The sequence below is a fragment of the Chiloscyllium punctatum genome, chromosome 17 (assembly GCF_047496795.1).
Source record: "Chiloscyllium punctatum isolate Juve2018m chromosome 17, sChiPun1.3, whole genome shotgun sequence".
In the NCBI taxonomy this organism is placed as follows: domain Eukaryota; kingdom Metazoa; phylum Chordata; class Chondrichthyes; order Orectolobiformes; family Hemiscylliidae; genus Chiloscyllium; species Chiloscyllium punctatum.
In genome coordinates, this window is record NC_092755.1 from 101,250,117 (window position 1) to 101,267,940 (window position 17,824).

General features: G+C 38.1%; 1 protein-coding gene across 2 annotated transcripts in view; it reads left to right on the forward strand.

Annotated features, from left to right (window-relative positions):
• LOC140488182 (AP-1 complex subunit beta-1) overlaps positions 1-7,336 on the forward strand; it is a 73,783-nt gene extending 66,447 nt beyond the window's left edge. For both annotated transcript variants that reach the window (XM_072588064.1, XM_072588065.1), the window contains 2 exons: positions 3,820-3,974; positions 6,326-7,336. In XM_072588064.1, coding sequence (XP_072444165.1) covers positions 3,820-3,974; positions 6,326-6,400 — 230 coding nt within the window. In that variant the 3' untranslated portion in view covers positions 6,401-7,336. The remainder of the gene's footprint in view (positions 1-3,819; positions 3,975-6,325) is intronic.
• Positions 7,337-17,824: the final 10,488 nt, after the last annotated feature.

Sequence of the window (17,824 nt, forward strand, 5' to 3'; positions counted from 1 at the left end):
TTAGTAATATACTCAAAAAATTCTAAAAGTATATCAAAATGACATAACAAAAGTATATAATTTTCCATTTGCAAAGTCATGCTGGCTATTTCCAGTCAGATCATTTTGATTCAAGTGTCCAAGTATCACCTCTTATATGACAGATTCTGGCATTTTCCCAACTCCTTAATTCTTTATTTCTCTCTTGCTCCTTTCTCAAATAGTAGAATGACATTTGCTAGTTTCCAGTTTGCAGGAATCTTTCCAGAATCTGGAATTTTGAAAGCCGATCACCAATACTCTGACTCTGTCCATAATCGTCATTTTCAGTACCCTTAAAATGTAGTCTTTTAGGTTCTGGGGACTTAGCAACTTGCAGACCTATTCATTTTTCCTGTACAGTGTTCATATTAATACTTCAACTCATTATACATCCATTTTTGTGTTTTGTTAGATTATGTATGTATTCTAGTTTCCTTTCCATATCAGTTTCTTAATCCTCCTTCATATTCTTAAAAACTTCCTCAGAATTATTACTATTTTTGGCCACTTTACAAGCCTTTTACTGAATGTTATACAGTTCTTAACTTGATTTGTTAGCCACAGTTGACTGTCCTTTTTGAGTTTTAGCACATTGAAGAAATGTGTGGTTGATTTATGCTATGTTATAGTTCTTTAAATAGGCAATGGATAGTATTTCAAGTCATATCATTTAAGTATTTTCCCAGTCCAACTGAGCCAGTTTGTGCCTTGTGCTTGCTTCAGATTGTTCCTCACTCTAATACATAAGGACTTATGCATTTAATGGTAAGGTCCTAGGGAGTGTCGCTGAACAAAGAGACCTTGGAGTACAGATTCATAGCTCCTTGCAAGTGGAGTTGCAGGTTGATGGGATAGTGAAGATGATGTTTGGTATTGGTCCTTTATTGGTCGGACTATTGAGTACAGGAGTTGGGGGAGGTCATGTTGCAGCTGTACAGGACATTGGTTAGGCCACTTTTGGAATATTGCATGCAGTTTTGGTCTCCTTCCTATCGGAAGGATGTTGTGAAACTTAAAAGGGTTCAGAAAAGATTTACAAAGATGTTGCCAGGGTTGAATAGGCTGTTTTCCCTGGAACGTCGGAGGCTGAGGGGTGATGTTATAGAGGTTTATAACATCATGAGGGGCATGGATAGAATAAATAGACAAAAATCTCTTCCCTGGGTGGGGGAGTCCAGAACTAGAGGGCATAAGCTTAGGGTGAGAGGGGAAAGATATAAAAGAGACCTAAGGGACAATTTTTTTCACGCAGAGGGTGGTACGTGTATGGAATGAGCTGCCAGAGGAAGTGGTAGAGGCTAGTACGATTGCAACATTTAAAAGGAATCTGGATGGGTATATGAATAGAAGGGTTTGGAGAGATATGGGCTGCGATTGGGTTGGGACATCTGGTTGGCATGGACAGGTTGGACCCAATGGGTCTGTATCCGTACTGTACATCTCTATGATTCTATATAATGTAAAATTTTATTATAGTGTAGTTACTCGTCGCTAAGGGTTCTTTTACAACAAGATTCTTAATTAACCCTGTTTCATTACATAATGCTAGATCTAAAACAATCTGTCCTTTTGTGGGCTCATCAATATTCAGCTCTAGAAAAGCAAAACTAGTTTGAACCAAAGCTAGCAGCACCAGCAAATCTCCATGTGAGGCTGTCAGTGGCAGTCCTGTTAAGATGTAGCCCATTTAGTAGGTCCTACTTGCTCCAGAACTGGTCCGAATGCCTAAATGTGTTCTCCACACCTTTAGTACTCAATTCTTTTACACAATCTATATGCAAATTGAAGTGGAAGTGTGGTGCTGGAAAAGCACAGTCGTCAGGCAGCATCCGAGAAGCAGGGGAGTTGACATTTCAAGCATTGGCTGTTCATCAGGAATTGATGCAAATTGAAGTCACCCATAATTGCTATGTTGTCTGTGCTACAAGCTTTTATAATATGATTTATACCATGTTCCACACTACCTTTTGGTACCCTATAAATAACTCTAGCCAGTGTCTGCTATCCCTTTGTTTGAGTTTCACCCATACAGATTCCACATATTGTTCTTTGATCTGATCCCATCTCTTACTATCAGGATAACTCCTTTTATGTGCCCTCTGGCACATTGTATACCTTTGATCCTTGGCTCCCATTCCTGGTCACCTTGTAGCTATGTTTTTGTAATGGCAATTCTGTCATAAACATTTACCTCTGTGTGCCCTTAGATTGTTTTGAATGCTGCATGCATTCACTTAGTGTTTAAACTTTCTGATAACATTCTATTTTGAAGGCCTACTCGAAGTGAAGCTATCACTGTATTCTAACAGATGAAAGGCTTAACAGACAATCATTTCTTCAATATATAATTTCAGTTACATCACACTGCAAATTTTTGCTATAAATTCTGTTACGATCGAGCCCTCCACAATCACCTGATGAAGGAGCGTCGCTCCGAAAGCCAGTGTGCTTCCAATTATAACCTGGTTTGACTATAACCTGGTGTTGTGTGATTTTTAACTTTGTACACCCCAGTCCAACACCGGCATCTCCGAATCATGACTACTCAATACTTGGCTTTGTTTCTTCTGTCCTCACTCTCAGCTTCTGGTTACCGACTTTATTCCCTTCCAATTTGGGATACCCCTCAGGTTCCCATTGCCTGGCAAGCTAGTTCAAACCCACCCCCAACAGCATTAGCAAATCTCCTTGCAGAGATATCAGTCCCAATCATGTACAAGCTAGATGGGTTACATCTTAACAGTCCCAATCCCATTCAGGTGGAACCCATCCAGCTTGTACAAGTCACTCCTGTCCCAGAACCAGTCCCAATTGCTCAGAATTTGATACCCACCTTCCTACACGAGCTCTCCACCCATGTGTTCAATTAATCAATCCTTCTGTTGTTATGCTCAGTATTACATACTCTTACTGCTGCTGTTCAGGTTTTGCTTTTAAGTTTCCTTCCTAATTCTCTGGAATCTGCTCTGAGGACCTCCTCTTCCTACTTATGTCATTAGTGTATTTTGATTTAGGATTATAATAATGTTTTTGGAAGAAACAAGCATTATGTCAGAATTTATTTGGCACAATATTGCATATTGAAACATTAGAGTCACAAACGATTTGAAAGAATGTCGTACTTCTAACTTTAAATTTGAGTTGCTTTGGGCTGTATTTTAATATATTTGAAATGTACTTTGACTTGAGCCATCCTGATTATGGGAGCATGTGGGTGCCAAACTTGATATATGAAATTGGATAGTAGAAAGTGAAGACTGCAGATGCTGGAGATCAGAGTGGAGAGTGTGGCGCTGGAAAAGCACAGCAGGTCAGGCAGCGTCCGCAGAGCAGGAGAATCGATGTTTCAGGCATAAGTCCTTCAGGAATCTTTTCCTGGTGAAGGGCTTATGCCCAAAACGTCAATTCTTCTGCTCCTCAAACTGCCTGCTGTGCTTTTCCAGCACCCCACACTCGACATATGAAATTGGGTACAAAGAACAGTTTTAAAGGAATGCTGGTTGTCTTGCTCTCCGTTTTTTTTGTTCTAGGTGCACCTTTATCCACTGGACCGTTAAGACTTTCAGTAATATGAAAACTAAATTTGCAATGTGTGTCTATTTGGTTCCTTCACGAGATTGGCTCCCTGTACATTTCTGAATTATAAATGCAGATCTCAAAAATAATTCTACATGCTATTGGCCCAGAGCTCTGTAAGGACAAATAGGAATGGTGGATAGTGCAGATATAAATACTCAAGTTTAAGTAGGATTTGTCCGAATTTTATACTTTTCTGAAATTTCTTTTATAAACTTGCAGATGCAGTCACTAATAAGCTTCAAAGCAATAATATTTTCACTGTTGCAAAGAGGAATGTTGAAGGACAAGATATGTTATATCAATCCCTTAAATTGACAAATGGAATCTGGGTTTTAGCAGAGCTTAGAATCCAACCAGGCAATCCCAATTATACGGTAAGTGTTGAACATCATCTCCATTTGTGCTTTTGAAGCTTTATTCTTTAACATTTGAAACTCTTATGTTATTTAGTGTGTTGATACAACATATTGTGAACGTGGAGTGATGGTGGTGAACATATACCCTTCCAGTTTGTAATATGTTATGTAGAAGTGCTTTTACTGTATGGAAACTGTTTATTTATTGCCAGCATTCACTTTAACAAAAGCCAATACAAAATCTGGAATTCTGTTGACAAGCTAATTGTTCCTGCTGTATTTATTGGCAGGTTTACGGGCATGCCTCTTAACTTTGTACTTGAAGTTGAATAAGATGAGAGAGTGGAAATGTCTCCGATCCTTTATAACTTGTTCAGAGTTTTTATTCAATTTGTGTATTACATATAATTCAGTTTTACCACCAACCATACTTCTAAATTGTGCAGTGTTTGGAAGTAAATGTTTTTAAGTATTAAATGTAGCAATGTAATATTGTTCTTTTGTATTAGTCCAAATTCTTCAGATGTCTTGTTCTGTAATATGCATCGTTATGTAGCCTTCCCTATATGTTTGTTCTTAATGTTTTGCATTGTTATGTCCCTACATGCCATTTGTGTATTAATCAAGAATATTTTCTTTCTGATTTCTGTTGGGAAAAGATGTTGTATTTTATAGTTACCTTTATTTTTCCCTTTGTTGCATGCGTGCCATGGTGGTTTTGTCCTACGGGTCAGGATTTGGAGGTTAGCAATTCATTTAATTTTAGTCAGTTGCAAAAACTTGCAATTCCATTCTTTGCCCTATGCTTATGCAGTGTCTTTTTTGCTATGCTTTGCTAGCTGGCTTTTTTTCTGATGCCTATTTTCAGTGTTGCTGATTCACTATCCTATGATTGGTAAATAGGTCATTTACCATAAGCTCCCTCATTAAGTAGTTGATTAGAACTTTAATTATGAACGCTGGATTTGATTGGTTCACATGATGCTGAAACTATTTTCAGCAACCGACCTCTTGAGTTTCAGAAAATGTTCAGCATTTATCTTTGCTTGAATATCCAAAACTGCTCGAAAGAGCAGTGCTATGAATTAACAGTCACAACTTTTTTTAAAAAAAACCTGTGGTCAAAATTCTATGGTGTTCTAATTAAAATTCATTATTTTTCTTAAATTGAAATTAGTTGCAGATTAAGAGGGTGACAGAGGCTACAGATTATTTTTAACAATACAGTTTGCATTTTGTCTGGTATCTTGGATACTTTCGTTTTGACCAAATGATCATTCCCTGCATTTTTTAATGCATCATGTTTTGCTTTCAGCATTGCACATTTAACTGACATGAATATTGGGAAGGGAAGGGAAGGAAATTGGCATTTCTCTTGTTGAGCAACTGGAATCAATGCTGTGTAACATATTATATAACTTAAATAGTTAGACTAACTAATTTTCTGTGATAAATGTCATAAACCAGAGGCCAACATCTAAAAGAATATTGAGAAATATTTGTGCCAATACTATAATAGTGCTATTGTAAATCTGCGTCCTCTCGTAATATTTATTCAAAAGCAACATCATGTAAGGTGTTCATAGATATGTGGATGAACATAATTATTTGCATCAATTTCTTCATTCTTTTTAGTTTTCATGGTTTTCTGCTTGCTGATTGGAAAACCACTCGTGTTTATTGTGTGAAGTCCAGAATACAATGACTAGCAATTATTGCTTAGTCTCTAATGGGAGTCAATGGTATATCAGTTTTTTTTAAAAAATCATGAAAGTAAATTACATATTTACTATAATCCTTTTTCAATAAAAGGAATTCTTACTTAAATTCAGCCTCTCACATACCTTCTATCTGCTTCCTACATGTACTGATTCAAAATCTATAGCTGTAACATTTACGGAGTACAAACGGGATTGTTCATACAATTTAATGATGTAGAGTGGTTTTCGCCTTCATTGCCATTCAATGAGGCCTTTTGTTTGAAGAGGCTGTGTTTCATTACTTGGTGTTTTATATTTGTCTACTGATATGAAAGAGCAATTTATAGTCACTTGGCTTCATACTCCGTGCCCTGCTGTTTTGATTAATGTTAAGTTCATAAAGTACCAAACCTGTGCAGTGTTAAAGATTAAGCATGTTTAAAAATCAGATTAAATTAAGATTGTAAATTGTGGAGATTATATTCCATTGGCCATAATTAATCCACGTTGTATTTAATGTACTAAAAGAAATGGACACGCTTAATCTTCCTTATGTAATTTGAAATTTTCGTACAAGCTGTAGTGACAAGATGCTCTTTCATCCCAGCTAATCCAATATGTGATTCCGACCTTACACTGATGTTCTATTGACTCTTTCCTTTGTTACAGTTATCGCTGAAATGCAGAGTCTCAGAAGTATCCCAGCATGTTTTCCAGGCATATGAAGTAATTTTGAAGAATTGAGCAATTTAAGGTCATCTCTGGCAGAAAGTCGCTGCAGTTGTTTATTTGGGAGCCTATAAGCACTGATAATGGACAGAAATTATATATGTGACACCTTGGTGCCACTGAAGAAGTTGCATTATTGTGAAGGGTATTTATTGTATACTCAAGATCTCAGAGTATATTGACCCATTAACACTAAAGTCTATTGTATAATGCTAGTATATCTAAATTCATTATTCCATTGATGATGCGCTCTAAATACAATATTCAGATACTTACTATGTTGATTTCTCTCACAATCTGGTCATTTGAATGTAATGTAATATCATGACATGGTGAATTGCCTAGTGTGTGAAGAGGCTGTGCTCAACACACTGCCATTCCAGCTGTAGGGTAATTGTCCTTGTTCAAATTTGTATTCTCTTCATAATGTGTGATGTGACTTTAAAATTTTGTGCGATGACATTTTGTGTATTTGTACACTAGTAATATGGTTCATGCTGATAGTGTGCTCTTTGGGTTCCACCATTGCAGCTAATGTCAAGGTGTTGATCAGTAGTCATATCAGAAATAAACTGGACTTGTGGGGTAAAGGTACCCAGGAGGCTGATTTGAATGTATAAGAAAATGTCATTTTTATTTCATGGGTGTTGTTTTTCTTCATGTTGTGGATAATGCTTTAGTTTTGGAAAGGTTTATTGTTTCAATTTGTGACCCTTTATGCTAGATTAAATTGTCCTCTTAGTTTTTAACTGACTTGTTCACCCTTCACATTCTAGTTATAATGTTGAGAAAATGTCCAGAATTTAAAACCGTTTGAAAGAAATGGCTTCACTTGACATATTTACCTCCAGCTTGTGTAAACTTCAACATGTTGAGAATTGTATTGGAATCCTGTTGCTGCAATATTGCAATATTCTCAGATAAATGCATACCTTCTCTGCTGCTCCTCCATTCAGACCAGCATCATGCCCATTTTTGTTGCATCGTCCTTGTGAACATGCTGACAGCTTACATTGATAACACTTTAATGCAAGTCTTAGTAAGAATTTTCCTTTTTTAAACTGCAAAGGAAATCACTTCAAAAGTAGCTAAATTAATAATTGACTTCTGGCTGTGCTGATCCTAAATTTTTGGACATAAATCTGGCATTTTTATAATTTGCAATTTATCCTTTATATGCAGAGCTACAAATAAGTTACAAGACCCTCTCAGCAGGTACATCTCAGGTGCAATTACATGAAGGAAACTCGTGCATAATAATGTTTTGGCATATAACAGGGTAAATCATGTCCTTGACAGGTTGAAATGGAAATATTATAAACCGATAGTTGTGCTGAAATATTATCAAACTGGTACAGGATTGGCAGTGCTTGGGTTTGCACTACAGGTGTGCAGTGTTCACCAAAGGGTGCACTCATTTATCATGGGTCATCTTCCAGTTGAATCCTATAGCAGGAGATTGAAAGAAGAAGAATTAGGCACCTTAATCAGCTTTAATTTTTTTTCATTAGCACCCAAAGATCAACTAAGTGTACAAATTGTTTATAATATTTGGATGCTACAATGGAAGAGGTGTACTACGTTAGATCAATCCAATAAGCCAAATAGCTTCCATCATCTAACATTATCTTGTGAACTTAAGTATATAATTTGGTGTCAAGGATGGGGAACACACGAAGCTTGGCAACTGCTGAGTCAAATGTAAATATTTTTGATAACTGCCTTTGGGACTGGAGTGCGAAAAGATTTTCACAAGTTGATGTTTAAATTTTTGATCTCTAAATTTTTCAATTTAATTTTGGGAATTCGATTTAGTCAATTTTTCCAATTATGTAGGTTTTCAAAAAAGTTAGTTTTTGATACTTTAAATAACACAGAATTTGCCTAAGAACGAATGATTATAAACCTTGAAAATTAAAAGCTTGTCAAGCCTTGAAACAGTAACTTGTTCCTATTCTATGGACATTTGTTGCATCAGAGAAGTTTGATGCTTAAAGAAAATGCCTGGGAAGAAAATTAATTTTGTCAATTTATGATGGAATGGGATAAATTGAGTTTCAACTAAATACATTACAGGGAAAAGGATCACATTTTCACATATGTCGCCAAAACTAATTGGCCGAATGGCTAGTTTGTGATGCAGAGTGACTTCAACAACATGGATTCAATTCCTGCATTGACTGAGATTACCATGAAGGACTTTCCTCAGTCTCTCCCCTCACCATGGTGACCCTTGGATGAAACCATCATCATCTGTCTCTAATGAGACAGCAGCCTTATGGTCTGGTAAGAATGAGGCAATTTTTCCATTATCTTTGGTACAATTCATTGATCAGAGCAAGAGTTTCAATTGCCTAAAGTGATCAGAGAGAAATTTTGCAGTTTTATTCTTCCCTAATCTGCCTATTTAGTTCTTCACTTTTGTGTGATCGCTTTTGGGGTGAATCGATTGTACATATTATGATGCAGTAGACATCATGTTTGTGAGAGACAGATTAGAACATTACAAGTTTCCAGCCCTTGTATGTTCTTGTTGCTGTTGTTGCATCCACTATCCTGCTTGAGTAGCTTTTGACACAGCAGGACAGTTTGTTGGTTTCCCCACCATGGTGTTTTGTTGCTCACTTGTGGTGGTCAGCTTCGTGGGGCTGTCCATGTTTAACTCATGTCTTAATGTATAATTATAGCCAGGCCATTTACAATAATGTCTGTCTTCCAAACCAAAGTTCCCACCAGAGTCTAACTTACCACCAACTATCCTTTCATCTTTTCTGCATGCTGCTTCTGTAGCAACAACTTAGGTTTTGGTCATTTTCCATATAATCAGCCAACTTCTTCACTGCCTCTTTCATGTTACTATATGAAATATATGACATCAGTTGCTCCTATTGTAATTACTTTAATCTATTTGTTCAGAGATGTTATAACACTTGTCTGGGGCATGTATGTCCTGAACCTAGACCTTCTGGCCCAGAGTAGGAACGCTACCACAATGCCACATGAACCTTCAGACAGTTGCTTTGTTGCATCTTGCTTTGAGTTGGTTAGGCTTATGAGCTAAAAGTCAGGGTGAAACTACATGACCAACTGCCATGTCCAGTCTTGCAGAAGCAAATGTGATAAAGGTGAGTAATATGTTATGGACCAGGCCAGACCGCTTCAAAGCATTTTAAGAGGGCAGCCCAAACCCTAAGTTTTCTAATTGTTTTAGACAGATGTAAGGTGAATATCCCAAGAGTGATGCAGCTTATCAGACCACTTGGCTTCAAGTAAAACAGGATAAATCCCACAAAGAGCCCCTAATCTGTTATGGACCATTTTAAGGTGGTAACCCACACCCTAACTTAGTTGTTTTAGGTAGAGGTAAGGTGGATATTCCAGGAGTCACGCAGCTGGTCAAACCATGCAATTTTAAACAAAACTATTTATAGAGTACCAAATGAAGTACAAAAAGAGAATAGAATAGAGAATAACAACCTATCTGAAAATCCAATCAACTCTAATGCACTTTAATGATGCTGTTCCAATTTCTTGCAACATCTCCATAAACACACCCATTGGCATGAAAAATAAATTCAGACTCAGGTTCTTATAGGAGAGATGTTACACAGAGGGCAGATCAGCCGAAGATCAATTGCTGAAACATGGAACCTCATTTCACTCTGGCCCCAGCTAAAACTAAACCAAAGTAGAAAAATCCCTGAACTGGGAGAAGTCCCCTTTCATTGTGCAAGTGTTTTCTTTTCTAAAAAAAACCTAAAAGCCCTTCTCTGTTGCCTTAGGTAGTATCTGTTATGGACCAGGGCAGTTCAGAAAAGTAGCCCGGACCCTAACTTTGCTCTTTGTTTTAAGCAGGTGTAACACAGATTAGATTAGATTACTTAGTGTGGAAACAGGCACTTCGCCCCAACAAGTCCACACCAACCCGCCGAAGCGCAATCGACCCACACCCATTCCCCTACATTTACCCCTTCACCTAACACTGTGGGCAATTTAGCATGGGCAATTTAGCATAGCCAGTTCACCTAACCTGCACATTCTTGGATTGTGGGAGGAGAGATGCCGCTGGTCAAACCACACGATTATAAACAAAAAGAATATATTTACAAGATTACCGAATGAGAAACAAACAAAAGAATACAGAATAACGTAACCTATCTGAAAACCCAACAGATAATCCCAACATAATGATGCTTTTCCAAATACTTGCAACAATCCCCATAAACACCCCTTGGCACAAAAGGTAAAATCAAACAGCGTCTTAACAGGAGAGAAGTCAGAGTGAGTACCCGCCTGGACCTGCTTCTTTGGGTCCAGCAGCTTTTACAACTGCCTGACTGCTTTCCGTGATCAGCCAGATCATACGAACCAGAGAAAAGCTGGGAGAACTGGCCACACCTCTTTCATTGTACAAGTGATTTTTTTTACTTTTTGCCTGAGGCAGTATCTGTTAGCTGTCATCAAATTGGCTGTAAAACCCTTCCAAGCTTTTCAGGACCTGTGTTTTTATGACCACCTGAAAAGAAGATCAAGGGCATCATAATCTTGTTAAAGGAGCAGCAGTATTATCACATTCCTGTGAGCCATAATCAGAGTGGCCTACATCCAGACAAATTGGAACCTCAGCCTTTTAGAACCCCTTTTTTAAAAAAAAGCAAAGCAACATAACCTTGTTATAGGAGCAGCATTGTCGCATTTATAATGCTATCATTAAGGAATTTGTTTTTAAAATAGACAGATGGGTTTTGGTTTCAGTTGTCAAGGTTACTTTTTTTATTGAAAAGTAATCTGGAGACATGTCCTAACTACATAATTTCCAAAAAAGCACATGATTTAGTAGCGTGTAGCCAGATGCTTGTGCTGTTCATTGGATTTTGCACAGCTGAATTTATTGACGTAAGGCAAACTCATCAGGAGCCATTGGTGGTTTAGCTTTTGTTCAGTTCAGAAGAATCTGGCTCCAGTTTTATCCTCCTGAAGAAAGGTTACACCTGAAACGTCAACTTCTGCACCTCCTGATGCTGCATGGCTTGTTGTGTTCTTCCAGCCTCCTACTTGTCTACTTTGGATTCCAGCATCTGCAGTTTTTTTTTGGTCTCTAATTCCGTTTCATCCCAGCAGGAGAAAAGCCGTTGTGTTTAGATAAGGTTTATTGTAGCAAAAAGAACAGGTTAGTTTGTGAAGTCTGTTTAGAAGATCTCCAGCAGTCAGAACTGGAAACAAGTCGTAAAACTATTTCAGCAAGGAGAGCTGGGAAGATTTAAGTAAGGAGTTAAGATGTATAACACTTCACTGGGATTCAGCATCTGAAAAGGATATCGTTGAGAAAAAAGTCAATATTTGGTTTTGCAATTTCTGCTTAGGTCTTTCAAACTTAACTGCATATATATATATAGCTTTGTGTTTTTTTATTTCTGTGTAATTCTTGTCTTATACTTCACCTTATTGTGAGTAGTGTTTAACCACCACAGATAAACAAATGCAAAAATAAACGTTAAACATTACCAAACCAGGTCTCATTTTGGTATCTGTCTAGATCAGTATTAACATGAGCTGGGATCATACCAAAAAGGTCTTGGCAGGATAGAAATTTGTTGGAATTTAAATGAGATGTGTGAACCTTTACAGAAAGGAGTATGTGTAGGTAATGGGCATAAAACAGGAGTATTTAGTGGTATAAGAATGTGAGAACCAGGATAGGCAATTCAGCCCCTCAAACATCCTTTGTCATTTAGTATGGTTCTGGCTGTTCTTATTTTGGCTTCAGCAGTAATTTCTTGCCCACTCTCCATAACTCTTTAATCCATTACTAATTAAAGATCTCTTATTTTCTCAAATTTATTTAGTGTCCTGGTGTCCACCAGACTTGAGGGTAGTAAATTTGACAGCCCTTGAAAAGAAGTAATTCCTCATCATTTTTAAACTAAAGGGCAGCAGATATTAAAACAATGACCTCTTATTCTGGATTGGTGAAGGGAAAGGTGAAGTATATTGCACAGATTGGACTGTCAGTGACTTTGTGCTGCTCAGACTTTTCTGGAAGTAGAATACATAAATTATATCAAATCTTTTGACCAAAGCAAAATTGAATTTGTCAATGAATTGCAGGTAGAAATAGAAGTAGCATCTTGTAAGTACATGATGCTTAATGTAATAACCCAGCATTTTAGAATTAAAAGGAGGGAAACGTAAAATTGATATGTCACTGCTAGAATGAGGTAAGATTCAGAAATGAGGACAAAACTTGAGGTGGAAAAAATAGAGATGTGAAGGGCAATGGAAAGGGAGGAGAAAGAAAAGGAAATGAAATGTAAAAAGCTTGTTCAGAGAGATAAGGAAATAGGACATTTGGTCAGAGAAAAGCTTAGACTAAAGGAAGAAAGATGCCATAGTTCAGAGGACGATCCTGATTCCAATCAGGATTTTGGTTTAACTTGAAATCTACATTTGGTGCTTAAATTACAGAGGGTAGAGTTGGAAGATATTTTCTGATTTTAAAGTGTGTGCACTGTTTTCTCAAGAATAATCTGTAGACTATGTGGAACTGTTAAAATAATCATGGTTATGAACTTGTCCCTGAAGATTATTTATTAAAATTTAGGACTTCTAAAAGAGACCTAATCAGTCCTTTGTAGAATCTGCAAGCGAAAGCAATGCTTTGGAATCAGTGGTTTTGGTCATTGAAGTTAAAGAGAACAAGGAACTTGGTGATTGTGATTATGCAAGAAAGTGGAAATGGACTTTTACTAAACCTCAGCTTCTTTAAATGAGCATCAGAGAAGAAGCAGTTCTGTCTTATAAAGTTACATGTGGGGAAATACTCACATTGGAATCATTGAAGGAAATTGGAAGAATAGAAAACTTAGGAATGGAATAGCTATTAGTGTTCGGGGACAAACAGTATGGCCAAAATAATACAGGAGAAAAGGCTACAATCTAAAAACGATGTAAAGAAAATTGACAGACTTCCATTCTAATCAGGCTAAATGTAAAAAAACTAGTTGTTGGAAGTTCATTGGGAGACTGATTGATTGTAATAGTAGGAATGCCTAAGAAATCATCAGAAAAGGAAATCTATTGAAACTGTAGCAGTCATGCAATTGAAGCCAGTTTGGTTAGAACCTACTAGGAAAGGGGCAATGAAGTCAAGAAAATTCTTGCTTGATTATTGATAAAAATGAATAAGACTGGAAGTTCTGAATATTTTCTGAGAGAAACATTTCTTTATGTTCCCAAGCAAAGTGCTAGCTGGTGACACAATTTGACTTCCACAGAGATTAATGGCAAAGATATTAATTGGAGATATACCTGGCAGGTACGATTCCAACTCATTATGAAGAGTTGGATTGCAGAATTTGTAGTTGTAATGCAACAAATACTTATAGAAGGAATTGATTTTTTTTTACATACTGTGCACCTAATGAGACCATCTGATTCTCTCCTTTCGATCTGATATAAGGGGGACTCCTTAAGTTAATTAGAAAATTTAGAAATCAAAGCTAAAGACCACACTTATATACATATCAGAGAAAAGTTAATGAAAGCTTGAGTTGGCCAAAAAACATTTGAAAATGCTTAATAGGCTATGATTAATAGGAGCTGTCGGTTAAATATTCAAATTAGATAGTCAAGTACTATTTCCATTCAACTTAATCTCTGCTATTTACCAATAACAAAAAGCAATTTGACCACTCCAGCTTGATATTACAAAAACCCAAAGCTATTATCTCCTTGCTGCTGACCCCACATAATGTTCCCAACTCTATTTATCTCAGACTGAACTAAATTGTTTGCAACTTCAGCATCTTAGTTGACCCCAAACTCAGCTCTGAATCTTAGCATCTCTCCATCATAAGAGCTGCTCATGACCAATTGCCCACCCACATTTTATTCAGTCTAGCTACCAATGAATGCTTACCTGATTGTTCACCTCCAGGTACAGCTAATCCATTGTCCTCTGGATTTGCACCCTATCTCTACTCATTCAAAATTCTGTTTGTGTCATATCCCCTTACACCAATGATTGATCATTGCTAATAATTTCTCCCTCCCTCCTGTAGCCTTCCATGCCCTCCCATTCTGTACTGCTTAGTCCCCTCATACCTTGAATTCTCCTCTCAACACTCTTAGCCTCACCGCCCCCCCCCCCCCCCCCCCCCCCAAAAAAGTGGCTCGGTAGAAGTGGTGGGTGGAGGTTTGTCTTTCTGACTGGAGGCCTGTGACCAGTGGTGTGCCACAAAGATTGGTGCTGTGTTCTCTGCTTTTTGTTATTTATATAAATGATTTGAATGTGAACATAGAAGGTATTGTAATTTATTGCAGATGACACCAAAATTGGAGGTGTAGTGGACAGTGAAAAAGGTTACCTCTGAGTACAATATGATCTTGATCAGATGGGCCAAATGGGCTGAGGAGTGACAGATGGAGTTTAGATAGATGTGAGGTGTTGTGTTTTGGAAAGGCATATTGGGGCAGGACCTATACACTTAGTGATAAGGTCCTGGGGAGTGTTGCTGAACAAAGAGACCTTGGAGTGTAGATTAATAGTTCCTTGGAAGTGGAGTCACGGGTAGATAGGACAGTGAAGAAGGCATTTGGTATGCTTTCCTTTATTGGTACAGGAGTTGGGAGGTCATGTTGTGTCTGTACAGGGCATTGGTTAGACCACTTTTGGAATATTATGTGAAATTCTAGTCTCCCTCCTATAGGAAAGATGTGTGAAACTTTAATGGGTTCAGAAAAGATTTACAAGGATGTTGTCAGGGTTGGAGGGTTTGAGCTATAGGGAAAGGTTAAATAGGCTGGGACTGTTTTCCCTGGAGCATCGGAGGCTGAGGGGTGACTTATTAGAGGTTTATAAAACCATGAGGGGCATGGATGGGATAAATAGACAAAGCCCTTTTCTTGAGTTGGAGGAGTTCAGAATAGAGGGCATAGATTTAGGGTGAGGGGGGAAAAATTTAAAATGGACATAAAGGAGCAGCTTTTTCATGCAGAGGGTGGTGAATGTATGGAATGAGCTGCCAGAGGAAGTAGTGGAGACTTTTTTTTTAGATTACATTACAGTGCGGAAACAGGCCCTTTGGCCCAACAAGTCCACACCGCCCCGCCGAAGCGCAACCCACCCATACCCCTACATTTACCCATTACCTAACACTACAGGCAATTTAGCATGGCCAATTCACCTGATCTGCACATCTTTGGATTGTGGGAGGAAACCGGAGCACCCAGAGGAACCCACGCGGACACAGGGAGAATGTGCAAACTCCACACAGTCAGTCGCCTGAGGTAGGAATTGAACCTGGGTCTTAGACGCTGTGAGGCAGCAGTGCTAACCACTGTGCCACCGTGCTGCCCACTTTCACTCTCCACGGGAGTCGTACCGGAGGATTGGAAGGAGGCGAATGTTGTTCCTCTTTTCAAGAAGTGTAATAGGGAAATCCCTGGCAATTACAGACCAGTCAGTCTTACGTCTGTGGTCAGCAAAGTTTTGGAAAGAATTATGAGGGATAGGATTTATGTCTATTTGGCAAAGCATAGTTTGATTAAAGGCAGTCAGCATGGCTTTGTGAGGGGCAGGTCATGCCTCACAAATCTTATTGAGTGCTTTGAAGTGGTGATGAGACAGGTTGATGAAGATCGAGCAGTGGATGTGGTGTTTATGGACTTCAGCAAGGCACTTGATAAGGTTCCCCATGGTAGGCTCATTCATAAAGTCAGGTGGTATGGGATACAGGGAGATTTGGCTATCTGGATTCAGAATTGGCTGGCTGACAGGCAGAGAGTGGTTGTAGATGGAAAGTATTCTGCCTGGAGGTCAGTGTTGAGTGATCTCCCACAGGGCTCTGTTCTTGGGCCTCTGCTCTTTGTAGTTTTTATAAATGACTTGGATGAGGAGGTTGAGGGGTGGGTTAGTAAATTTGCAGATGACACTAAGATTGGAGGTGTCGTCGATGGTATAGAGGGCTACTGCAGGCTGCAGTGCGTCATAGACAGGATGCAGAGCTGGGCTGAGAAATAGAGGAGGAAGAGAGGAGACCCGATCGAGGTATACAAGGTAATGAGTGGAATAGATACAGTCAAAAGCCAGAGACTTTTCGCCAGGACAGGATTGACTGGTACGAGGAGTCATAGTTTGAAGATATTAGGAGAAAGGTATAAAGGAGACATCAGAGATAGGTTCTTTACGCAGGGAGTTGTGAATGCATGGAATGTGTTGTCAGCTGTGGTGGTGGAAGCAGAGTCATTGGGGACATTTAAGCGACTGCTGGACATGCACATGGATAGCAGTGAGTTGAGGGGTGTGTAAGTTAAGTTATTTTATTTTACATTAGGATTAAACCTCCCAAAAGGGCCTGTTTGTACAATTACAACATTTAATAGGCATCTGGATGGGTATATGAATATGAAAGGTTTTAGAGGGACATTGGCCAAGTGTTGGCAAATTGGACTAGATTAATTTAGGATATCTAATGGTCATGAACAAGTTGGACTGAAGGGTCTGTTTCTGTGCTATACATCTCTATGACTGTGTAACTCACTATAAAAGCAACAGACTTAAACTTTTCACACTCTATTTCAAGTGTTCCCTTGTCTCTGAAAGTGGAAATTCAAGTGTATTTAACTAGGGTATTAGGACCTCAGCCAAGTGTATGAAACCAGATCAGGCATGTTCTCAATAAGGAAAAGAAAGAAGGCATAGTAGTGAAACCCAATCCTGTCTGTGCTTGTCTATGCATCCAGAAACTTTCTGATGGAAGTAATTGTCCCAACCCAAAGCTGTTGATGCTAATTCTAACACAATGACAGCATCTTACTGTGGCTGTGGTTAAGATCTGCCAACTTGCCACAAATTTGAAAATTCTGTTAATCGGTATGACCTGATTTCATAGTCTAATCTAGTCATTTAGAAAAGAATTAAATAACTGTATTAATCACTTTTTTTAAAAAGTCAAATACCTTTCAAGGAGCATTTGTGCTCATTACAGCCTACTGACTTTGTTTTAAAGCTCAAAATTTTTAAGGTTAAGAAGGTTCATACTGAAGTATTAAAAGGTAAATAAGTTAGATAACTAAAGTATCAAACATTGTAAAGTTTATAACAGCATCTTCCCATTGCAGTTGCATGATGATAGATGCTATAATTGCTTGAAAACCATCTGGTCCAGTAGATAAAAATCTGAGGAGCTGTCAATATTCAGACGCACTCACAAATATTAGCATTTTTCTACATTGACAATTTCCTGTAGGATTAGAAATAGTCATATTTGTTTCTGTGTGTTGCAATTGAAATTGCTAAAATGTATTTCATGCAAGTCGCATGCATCAGTCACTTTAGTTGCAAATGTTCCTGGAATTTAAAAACAACCTATTTAATACTTTTTTTTAATGGAAGTGGAAAGTAAAGAATGCATACACAAGCAACCATCGCACTTCTTG